General features: G+C 34.2%; 3 protein-coding genes across 3 annotated transcripts; 2 read left to right on the forward strand and 1 right to left on the reverse strand.

The window, feature by feature from the left end:
- Positions 1–292: 292 nt before the first annotated feature.
- Positions 293–3,062, forward strand: LOC126379954 (pseudouridine-5'-phosphatase-like). Its single transcript, XM_050028988.1, has 4 exons — positions 293–446; positions 575–793; positions 1,146–1,381; positions 1,760–3,062. The coding sequence occupies exons 1-4, from the start codon at positions 392–394 to the stop codon at positions 1,937–1,939; spliced, it is 690 nt and encodes a 229-aa protein (XP_049884945.1). The 5' UTR covers positions 293–391; the 3' UTR covers positions 1,940–3,062.
- LOC126379953 (pseudouridine-5'-phosphatase-like) lies at positions 2,969–5,593 on the forward strand. Its single transcript, XM_050028987.1, has 4 exons — positions 2,969–3,098; positions 3,467–3,685; positions 4,030–4,262; positions 4,579–5,593. The coding sequence occupies exons 1-4, from the start codon at positions 3,008–3,010 to the stop codon at positions 4,756–4,758; spliced, it is 723 nt and encodes a 240-aa protein (XP_049884944.1). The 5' UTR covers positions 2,969–3,007; the 3' UTR covers positions 4,759–5,593.
- Positions 5,589–10,223, reverse strand: LOC126379955 (pseudouridine-5'-phosphatase-like). Its single transcript, XM_050028989.1, has 4 exons — positions 10,048–10,223; positions 9,755–9,973; positions 8,663–8,895; positions 5,589–6,196 (listed from the first exon to the last, which is right to left on the reverse strand). Exons 1-4 carry the CDS (start codon positions 10,100–10,102, stop codon positions 6,023–6,025), a joined length of 681 nt encoding a protein of 226 aa, XP_049884946.1. The 5' UTR covers positions 10,103–10,223; the 3' UTR covers positions 5,589–6,022.
- Positions 10,224–11,236: the final 1,013 nt, after the last annotated feature.

The raw sequence follows: 11,236 nt of genomic DNA on the forward strand, positions 1-11,236 counted from the left end.
AAGAAGGTAATGCTTCTTGTATTGTATTTGAGTTGAGACTTGAGAGAACCGTGATGTAACACCATTTATGACGCTGAGGTGAACTAAAATAATACAAACAAATAATAAGCAGCAGCATGGCTGTTCTTCTTTTTTTGGAAAGGGTTTATTTTTTATTTTCCGGCAATTTCTTATTGCCCTTAGAAAAAATACTAAGGAAAAATTAAAACAAGACATAGAGTACAGAGATTGAACTGTCAATCTCATGTCATGGCCGGTGTGAATGTCTGCTGAAAAAAAAAAAAAAAACCTTTCTTTTGAAGTGTAAAACACAAAACATCGTTTTTCATTTTAGCTATTAAAATTCCTGTGTACAGAATTTTGCAACTTGACAAAAATATAAAATAAAAAAATGGCACTAAAACCAGTTACGCACGTTCTTTTTGATATGGACGGCTTAATTCTTAGTATGTAATTTTTGGATTTTCGAACCAATTCGCTGTTATCTTACTAATTTGACACGCTTTCTGTGTAATATAAGATGTTTGGTAGTTTCCTGGCTATTACTGAATAGTAATGTATTGTCGTTTTTCAGATACAGAGGATTTATACACAGTAGCATTCCAAAACATTCTCTCACAGTACGGGAAGACCTATACATTTGACTTAAAGCTTAAGTTGATGGGCTTACAAGCCCATGAAACTGCTGAAAGTATTGTTAAGGAGCTCCAACTCCCACTCACTCCAGATGAGTTCCAAGAAGAAAGTAAAAAACAATTTTTGAAGTTGTTCCCTGACACAAAGGTTCTACCAGGTACAATAAAGTTCTATTTTATAATAGTAATTTGGATTTATTTGTATCAAAAATAAGAAAAAGTATAAACTAAGTAAATATTGTTGCCTTATAGTGAAAACTCTATAAACCTTTAAAGCACAGTTTTGTAAAATCACAAACTGATATGAATTCTACCTCAAAAAATAATTTCATTCTGGGTGGGTGAGCTTACAAAGTTTTACCAGAATTTAAAATAGTGTGTTTATTGCGATGTTTGGTTGAAAAAAACAACATCTGAATATGATTTTGAAAAATGCTATAAGCTGACAATATTTATGTTGTATAATTTCTGAATAATGAAAAGCTGTAATTCATTTATCTGTATTTTCAGGAGTCAGAAGATTAATAGAGCACCTTCATAAACATAAGGTCCCCATAGGTCTGGCTACTAGTGCAAGTGAAGAGAGTTACAACTTAAAAGTTAATAAACACCATAAGGAATTATTTTCATTATTTCCTTACAAGACTTTTGGCTCCTCAGATCCAGAAGTGAAGAGAGGGAAGCCATATCCTGATATATTTTTAGTGGCTGCATCTAGGTTTCCTGAACATCCAAATCCCGATAAGGTAAAATATGTCATGTATACATTTTATAAAAATTGTATATTTAGAGATATTTATTATAGTAAATTTTTGCATACCTCTGTTTAACAGTGCTAAGTACTCAAGTGTTTATAAGCTACTTATTACATTTTGTTAGATAGATGAAAAACTTAACAGTATCTGTAATAATCAGTCTCTGCAAATCCTATTGCTGAAAAATTACCATTTTTTTTTATAATATTAACAACCATTGGCCTTTACTTACTACTAAGTGTAATATTGTGTGAATTAAGCTGTAAGCTCCCCAAACAAAATAAAATTAAAATAAATAAATAAGTTAATGTGGATAAATTGTAATGTACTTTAACAACATCACATAAAAATAGTATTTTTTTTCTGCAGTGTCTCGTTCTTGAAGATGCAGTTAATGGTGTGAAGGCGGCCCGAGATGCAGGCATGCAGGTTGTTATGGTTCCTGATCCTCGTGTGGATGAAAGCCTTACCAAAAATGCTACATTAGTCCTTAAAAGTTTGGAGGATTTCAAGCCAGAATTATTTGGTCTACCACCCTTTGAAAATTAATGCATAGAAATAAATAGCTCATTTTTTTACTTTTGCAAATTACATTCACTTCATAAACTGTTTGCTAATTTATGTGTAAAAGGTCAATACAGTTAATATTTTTTGATTAAAAGTATGCCATATATTTTGTAATCATATCCAGAAACTGCATTTACTGATATTTAATTTAAATAGAAAATGTTTATATTTATATAAATATGTAGGTAGTTTGATGATAGGGTGATGAACGACTTATATTAAGTTTGGCATTACAATGAATGAATTGTGTTTTCGATCTTGATATTGTGCCGTCTGGTTTGGAAAACTGTGCAAATTAATTTTATTTTCAGGAATATATGTTTTTTTTTAAATTAGTGACCATGACCAAGGAAAATAGTGTCTTATACATTTTTTTTTCAAATCAATACAATTTATTAACTGGTAATTTTGCTCTAGAAAGGTCTCAAATTTTATGTTACCAACTGACTGTCAATGCTTTTTTGGGATAAGTTCTACTATACCATAAAAACGCATGTTATTTTTATTTCATGTTTGTAAACTAAACATTTAAATAACCTACATAATGCCGTGGATTTTCCTTACAATCCAGGTCCTTAATAAAAACAAATTGGCTGAATAAGTTTAGCAATTGTAACTAAAGTCATACATGTGGCTTTTTATATGAAGTAGCAACTTAGAGATTTCAGAAGCTTATTAAGTACAAAACCTATTAAAACAAATATTCGCCCGCGTAAGTGACCACAATTATTCCTTTCCTTACTGGGAAGAAATAAGTTATTGCAACATCTTTTTTTTTTTTTTGAGAAAAGAAACTTACTGATAACCATTATAAATATATTTTAGTTGTTTGATACATTTTATACTTTTTTTATATTAACTTAAACTTGTTTGCTATTTTACTGAATAGCCGGTTTTGTTTATGAATCTCTTAGCGATAAGATATGAATGAGCCTATATAGCACGGTGTTACATAACCCCATCATCTCGCAATGGCTATTCGTGAGCAATGCCATATTAACAAAAACAGGAGTCGGTAATCAACGCTTTTAGCGTGCACTAGTATAACCTATGAAACAGACTGTGATATTTTTAATTCAAATAAAAATGACACTCCAGCCTGTTACACATGTTTTATTTGATATGGACGGATTGATACTGAGTGAGTTAGTTTGGCCGTGGAAAGTTTGAGTTATTTATAGTAAATTCTAATTCTGTGTTTGCACAACCCAGTTGAAGCGTCTCAGCACGGCGGCGCTATTACTTCTTCAGACTGATTATTAGATAAATATAACAAAGTACTTTAATTGATTATATTCCGAGGGTTTGTCCACTGCGGTGTGTAATTGTGTATGTATGGAATATACACCAATGAACGTATGACCTTCCTCATTGTTTATCAGTTTTCAAGGTAGCATTGCCTATCACTTGATACTGATAGTGCAAAACACTTTAACCGCAACGATGACAATACCCTCCACAAGGGTTTCTAGAACACCAATTTTGACAATGACCTATATTCAATTTCAGATACAGAAGACTTGTATACGATAGGTTTTCAACAAGTTGCGTCCCGATATGGGAAGGAGTTCACCTTCGCGCTTAAATGCCAGATAATGGGTCAGCAGAGTCGGGAGTTTGCAGCCTCTATCATCCAAGGCCTGGATCTTCCGATGACTGTCGACGAGTTCTTAGCGGAGACACGAAAGATTTTCAATGAACTGTTTCCGCAGTGTCAATTAATGCCCGGTAAAAAGTATTTCATGGTCTTCGTAGCATACTATCTTGTAGTTTGTGACTGCGTTGAGTCCGATATACTACTTTAGGTACCCACCTACTTAAACATCGTCATGATTCGAATTATAAAGTCAACTTCAACCAGGTCTTTCGAATTGAGGAAGTTAAGACTCAGCCACTAATTTGAAATCATGTAAATAAAATGATGGGGAACCAATTTTTATGGTCACCCTACATAGCTTTTTTATTTGAACCCATTGTTTTGACGAGTTTAAAGGAAATATGCTTATATATACAACGGATAGTCGTCAAGTTTAATTCCTTCTTATTTACTTTAATTAATCCACTTTTTACAGGTGTAGAAAAACTTATTCGGCATCTTCATACACACAATGTCCCCATCGGTCTCGCCACTAGTAGCAGTAAGGAAACTTATGACCTGAAAGTTAGCAAGCATCTGGACTTCTTCGAACTACTCCCGTACAAGACGTGGGGCTCGTCGGACCCGGATGTAAATCGGGGCAAACCCTACCCGGACATATTTCTCGTCGCCGCCGCCAAGTTTCCAGACAGACCTGCACCTGAGAAGGTATTTTTTTAGGTTTAAAATAGCATAGCCTACTTAATGAGCACCCAACGCAGGCCCATTATCTCTGTTGGGTGGGCAGAACCACAAGCCACCAGAAAACTGGATTTGGATACGACGGAAAGGCGGTTATGATTAACCTTTTGGTCATAGGTTACCAGCCCATTATTGCTGAGAGGACATAACCCCATAGTCTGTCTATACGACATTATTAACAGCTGAAAGTGAACCTGTCCTATGCTTTATTTCTTTACTTCCAGTCCAACAGACAAGTACTAGGTATACTCGATGTTAACAGACATATCCTGATTTATTTTAGTGCTTAGTGTTTGAGGACTCGCTGAATGGCGTTCGGGCGGCGAAAGCGGCGGGAATGCAAGTTGTGATGGTGCCGGATCGTCGTCTGGACAGGAATCTGACTGCAGATGCCACGCTGGTGCTGGACTCTATTGAGCAATTCAAACCAGAACTCTTCGGGTTACCGCTTTATGATGACTGATCTCTATGTACCTTTGTACTCTAAAACGCCAGTGGCGGCCCTAGCAAATTTAAATGTTGCAAGGCTTCACAAAACAGTTTTTTCGAGTAGTTTACGACCACCGAAATATACCTATTTAAGTCTTTGGAAAATGTCGTTTGCATCCACCCATTAAATGTATGAGTTGTAAAGCGCCACTTACTTTCGGTGATTTCCTAGCTTTGTTTCTACAATAGCACTTCTCTTGTTTCGAGTAGGTGGCATTTATGGTTCCCATCTACTTATGGTTCCACTAGGCTTATGGTATATAATCGAAATATACCATATTTGCTACGCAGCGCAGCGCAGTAGCGACTATTACCATATACTTAAACATAGCATCACGAATGTATCCCCGAAGGAGTAGGCAGAGATCATAATTATACTTATTTAATTAGTATTTCTATAGCGATAAGTTGCTATATTCTGGCAATGCAGTGCGCTACACATTACCCCATATACATATAACGAGTGTCTAAATGGGATAATAATATCTCTGAGCAAGATTCATTTTCTTATTATATCGCTATTGAACAATATTTATTATAGTATAGAAAACTGCCACAACAAGTCTGGTAACATTATTACATATTTATATGTTAATTCATGTAGGTATTTAATAATAATTTTAATTTGACCATGCTATAAAAGTCTGTTTTCATTTCAAACTGTTTCAGTTGCATTTTCGTAATATTTTTTTAAATGACTTAAGATCATTTAATTTATTCAATGTAATGAATGAATGGTGTATTGTTAGCTACTTATGCCATTTGAATGTTAGAATTATTTTTTTTTAATTAAAACGAAGTAAGTACCTATAAGTATGTGTTTATTTTCAACAACATCACAATAATTTGACTAGATTTGTAGGTACTGAGGTATTATGGTGTTTTATAAACTTTTTTATAACTTACATATTTTAAGTGGTTGGTATCAGTCATAATTATAAATAAAAATCTCTGCAATCTAAGAGATTTTGAAATATTTTCGGACTTATATGATGATGATAACATACCAGTGATAGGGACTTAATATACTATAGTATAACCTCTTAAGACCGAGATTTCCAGACACAATAGTTAAACAATGGGTTTTGGATTTATAAAGAACATTCGGTCTTAGGAGGATAGAGTATTGGAAACATTTTAAGTACATCTTTGTAACAACAACTATAAAAATAGTAGATTCTCTTTCTTTTTTCGTAACTAACATTGAATAATTATACTGTATAAGTATCAATTCTAAATCAATATGGTGGAAGACCAAACAATTCAGGTTGGAAGTCTTCTAAAGACTTGAGGACAAGTGTAGCATCTTTCAACTGGTCAGCAGGGATGCGGGGATCTGGCACAACTACCACTTGCATTTTTGCTGCATTTGCAGCTTTGATGCCATTTACAGCATCTTCAAAAACCAAGCACTGAAAAAGAAATACAACAATTAATTGCTAATTTTAATTTGTATAATTTTAATGGCTGTATCTATAGCTGGTGACTGCTCCCTAGTATGCATTGTGGGGACATCGTAACAAAAGCTTTGAAGGATGATTCAGACCAGACCAGTGTGCGTTACCCCAACAAGAAAGTATCTCCTAGAGTTACATGAGTAGAACGTATAGTTGGTGCCTTATCTGCTGTAAATGTGCCCCCACATAAAAAATGTGTGCCCCCTGTCGTTTCGAAAAAAAATCGAAAAAACGATTCTTGCTGGGGTAACGTTTTTCTAGCAGGAAAATTCTAAACGAATGATCGGAGAGAGAAAAACTGTGCATGGCCAGATAGCTTATATGTGTGCCAAAATGTGCCCCCAAAAATAAAATCTGTGCCCCTTCAGATTTTCGAGATATTGCATTTCCTGCTGGAGTAACGTTTTGATGAATAGTATATCTCTAAAACCATTGCATGTGCCCCTGTAGAATAAACATACGCGAGTAGCTCTTAATGTGTGCCCCTTTGTGCCCCAATTAGATTTTAGAAAATATTTATAGTTTTCAAGTTATCGCGGTTTTATGAAAACCCGAAAAAACATCGCAGCGCCTAAATGAGACAAGGCATAACTTCGCTGAAAACTGTATTCGGTCTTTCTTGACGCTAATAATAACCATACAAAGTTTCAAAAATGTTCATGCATGCGTTTTTGAATAATCTTGCTAAAAGTAAAAACGATTGGTGTCATAACTTTGACGGCAAAATACAAGGAACTGGCACAATCCCAGATGTGTAGGTGTAAACCAAAATCTTGTGCCTTTAGTCAAAAATATATGGTGAAAATATTGAGCTTCAAATGTTACGCATTAAGTAAATATAAACAAAAAACCAAAATATGTAAACAACGGCTGGTTATCCGACCAAATCTGAATGACTACTAAAAAGCGACGGATTCATACTTAACGAGGACCTTCTTTATTGGACGTATTATACCTAAGCTGTTGTCCTTACAGTCGCGTTCAAAAGTTTTGAGGGCTAATTAAAAAATATATTAAATGCACCTTGTGACTATATAAATGAAACAGCTTGTTGATGTGGAAATTATTATTTACATTAGTATAAAAATACAGGTATGTCACAAAACAGTTTGGTCACGATTTTGAGCATGTTAGTCACATGTACATTTTATTTGAAAATGGCTCTTATAAATGTACTTAATCATGTGTAAGGTCATAGAAACAGCTATTAAAATATAATCCAATAACAACTTTATTTTATTAGTTATTACTTTTCTACTTCAGTGTACTCAGGCACAACACGTGTGAACCGGTTAGTGAGTAAAGTAAAGAAGGTCATCGATATGTATGAATCCGTCGCTTTTTAGTAGTCATTCAAATTTGGTCGGATAACCAGCCGTTGTTTACATATTTTGGTTTTTTGTTTATATTTACTTAATGCGTAACATTTGAAGCTCAATATTTTCACCATATATTTTTGACTAAAGGCACAAGATTTTGGTTTACACCTACACATCTGGGATTGTGCCAGTTCCTTGTATTTTGCCGTCAAAGTTATGACACCATCGTTTTTACTTTTAGCAAGATTATTCAAAAACGCATGCATGAACATTTTTGAAACTTTGTATGGTTATTATTAGCGTCAAGAAAGACCGAATACAGTTTTCAGCGAAGTTATGCCTTGTCTCATTTAGGCGCTGCGATGTTTTTTCGGGTTTTCATAAAACCGCGATAACTTGAAAACTATAAATATTTTCTAAAATCTAATTGGGGCACAAAGGGGCACACATTAAGAGCTACTCGCGTATGTTTATTCTACAGGGGCACATGCAATGGTTTTAGAGATATACTATTCATCAAAACGTTACTCCAGCAGGAAATGCAATATCTCGGAAATCTGAAGGGGCACAGATTTTATTTTTGGGGGCACATTTTGGCACACATATAAGCTATCTGGCCATGCACAGTTTTTCTCTCTCCGATCATTCGTTTAGAATTTTCCTGCTAGAAAAACGTTACCCCAGCAAGAATCGTTTTTTCGATTTTTTTTCGAAACGACAGGGGGCACACATTTTTTATGTGGGGGCACATTTACAGCAGATAAGGCACCAACTATACGTTCTACTCATATAACTCTAGGAGATACTTTCTTGTTGGGGTAACGCACACTAGGAAATTCCACCTTATATCAAATCACGGTTTGAAAATTTGAATCATCCCCCTCAGTATATGTTACAGTGTCAGTAGCACCCATAAGTACTTGTATGGCTATCTATACATATACTGGTATGGCATGTAAGTGTCATCATAACGAATAATGAGAGGGTTGATTCAACTCATTATATGAGTTAATATCAAGTGGAATTTTCCATCGGACAATGCATTTTTTATATGTTATATAAGATACATAATAACATCATTATGATTATTTACCCAACTTACGTTTTCAGGGTTAGGTTTGTCAGGGAATCTTGATGCACAAACCAAAAAAATTATTGGATCAGGCTTTCCCTTGGTTACCTCAGGGTCAGATGAACCCATGGTGAGGTGATGGAAGTATTTCAGGAAGTCCATATGTTTTTGCATCTTCATGTTCACACTGTCTTGGCTTGAGCTGGTTGCCATTGCTATTGGAACACCTTTTTTATGTAGGTGTTCCACTAGTTTTTGAGCACCTATAATTTTGTCTTATATGATTGAAGGTGGTTGTACATAAATTATATGAACTACTTTTTCTTAAGAAAAAGACCACATTATTATAAGTGGCCAGTGTCTATAACAAGTACTGAGGTATTGTTATTAGTTTTTGTTTTTATTACATATTTTTTTAGTCTCACATTTTAAGTAGGCAAATTCATAATTGTGTGCTTAGAAAGTACCCATTTTTCATTGTTTTTGATTCCCAACTGGCTGCAGCTGAAAATCTGTCTTGTGACTACAAGCTAGTAGCTAGACTTAGCTACAGCTAGGCTATGAAATTTGCAGGGCATTAATTAGAATATTTTAAATTAAAAAATGATGCTTAATAATGTCAACAGAATGACGATAAACACAAGCTCAAATGAAGCTTGGACAATGATGTTCCTTAATTTTGACGGTTTTCCATACTGTCCAGCTAAAATTTGTGATAATATGCTATAAAATGTGGAGCAACTTGGAGTGTATCCCATCTGAAGGATATATGAGTTAAGAAAAAGAAAAGCATCCAGTTGGAAAAAGGCAGTTTTTGATTGAAAATAAGTTTTTCTAAGATTTCTTCTTTCCGATCTTTAGGGAATAAACTATGATTTTACAGTTAAACACTGCGCAAAGCACTATAGTGTAAACATATAATTAAAACAATATCGTAATGTTAATGTTTTCTCAAATAGTATGGGACACTGTCAAAATTTCAGAACATTCAACAGTAGCGACACCTGCATTTATCCTCATTATCCAATAGTAACATAATATCAATGGATTTGTGCCAAATAATTATTTTCTTTTTTTCCTTCTTTCAGTGCTAGAAAATTTGTACTATTACCTCCATATTACCTGGCATAAGCTTGACAGTAGGGAATAACACTTCATATTCCTTTTGACATTCATTTAAAAACTCATTTCTGGTAAGGGGCAACTGTAAAACTTCAATTATTTTGTCTGCACATTCCTGACCTTGGAATCCTAATAAGCTTGCTTTTAATTCCCAAGTAAATGTTTTTCCATACTTAGCGCATACTGTAGTGAAAGCTTCTGTGTACAAATTCTCAGAATCTGAAGAATATTAAAAAATAATTAGTTATTTAAACGAATAAATGAATTGTGCAACTATTTTAATATTAGTTTACCTAACAGTAAGCCATCTAAATCAAACAGGACATGTGTCACTTTTTTAAATTGCATTTTAAATATTAAAACGGTAATTAAATTAACAATAATAAGAACAATAAGAGAATTCTACACTACACAGTCATTGAATTGTAGTCGGTGACCACAGACCAAGTAGAGTCGGTGACAGATAGAGTTCAGAGTAGTGTTGGTGTTGCCAAAGTGTTGCCCATGATATTTGTGATGACTATCTATAGTTGAAAGAAGACCAGTAGTATCGATAGTACGTAGGGTCGATAGTTAGTAACTATCTATAGTCTCTGCAATAGTCAGAATCAATACTATCGATGATCATCATTATCCTCCTGCTCTTATCCCACACTAACTGGGTTCCGCACGTATCCCTCTTCACACAATCTATCCAAACACTTGGGTCGTTCCTTATCCCTATTATCCATCCACCAATTCCAGCATCCATATTCATACTCATACCTTTCGCCATTTCTACATGCCCGCCCATATGGAAAGTCCCTCATTTCTCACTAACCGACGCTACTTTCAGCCTTCCTCTTATATAATTGATGGAATTGTTTTGTGAGTATTGATTTAAATGAGCTATGAAATACGATGGAATAAAATAATATGATTTTCAGGGTCATCATCGATAGTTCGGCAACAGTATGAACTACCTACCTATAAATACCATGATTTGACTTTGAGTTTGAGTTTTGACATTCATTCTGGGTGCAGGGAATTATCTTAGATGTATGTGTATTATTTTTGTTTTAATGTAAAACACCGATTTACAATTTTTTTTTATTAATTTTCGTTTATCTGCATAAATTGAAACGCGCCGCTACCGGCTGCGTTGTAAAGCGGAAAATTCAAACGTATTTATTGATATTTTTTAACTTTTATAAAGAGCGATACGAGAATTTTGCTGTTGTTGTTATATTTTTTTAATTAAGCCTAGGGCATATTTTAGCTGTTGAAAAGATTTTTATCAATATTTGTGATTAAGAACTTTGTGAAAGATTTTAATTGGTTATTTATTATTTCGCGTTTGTTTTTCGCGACCTCTTTACAACGTAACTATATTGTTTATAATTACGAGGAAAAGTAAATATACGAATTATTTTATTTTCTACGTACGTAGGTACATATTCCATGTTTGTGAGTTTCTGTAAGACTGCGATAGTTGATGCCAGT

This window comes from Pectinophora gossypiella, chromosome Z (assembly GCF_024362695.1).
Source record: "Pectinophora gossypiella chromosome Z, ilPecGoss1.1, whole genome shotgun sequence".
Classification (NCBI taxonomy): domain Eukaryota; kingdom Metazoa; phylum Arthropoda; class Insecta; order Lepidoptera; family Gelechiidae; genus Pectinophora; species Pectinophora gossypiella.

Bases quoted from the DNA above. Each gene is read 5' to 3' on its own strand.
- LOC126379954 (XM_050028988.1), top strand. From the start codon at position 392: ATGGCACTAAAACCAGTTACGCACGTTCTTTTTGATATGGACGGCTTA. The intron at 447-574 runs GTATGTAATTTT...GTCGTTTTTCAG, and splicing joins TATGGACGGCTTAATTCTTA to ATACAGAGGATTTATACACA. The intron at 794-1,145 runs GTACAATAAAGT...CTGTATTTTCAG, and splicing joins TGACACAAAGGTTCTACCAG to GAGTCAGAAGATTAATAGAG.
- LOC126379953 (XM_050028987.1), top strand. From the start codon at position 3,008: ATGAAACAGACTGTGATATTTTTAATTCAAATAAAAATGACACTCCAG. The intron at 3,099-3,466 runs GTGAGTTAGTTT...ATTCAATTTCAG, and splicing joins TATGGACGGATTGATACTGA to ATACAGAAGACTTGTATACG. The intron at 4,263-4,578 runs GTATTTTTTTAG...GATTTATTTTAG, and splicing joins ACAGACCTGCACCTGAGAAG to TGCTTAGTGTTTGAGGACTC.
- LOC126379955 (XM_050028989.1), bottom strand. From the start codon at position 10,102: ATGCAATTTAAAAAAGTGACACATGTCCTGTTTGATTTAGATGGCTTA. The intron at 9,974-10,047 runs GTAAACTAATAT...AATATTCTTCAG, and splicing joins TTTAGATGGCTTACTGTTAG to ATTCTGAGAATTTGTACACA. The intron at 6,197-8,662 runs GTAAGTTGGGTA...TTTCTTTTTCAG, and splicing joins ACAAACCTAACCCTGAAAAC to TGCTTGGTTTTTGAAGATGC.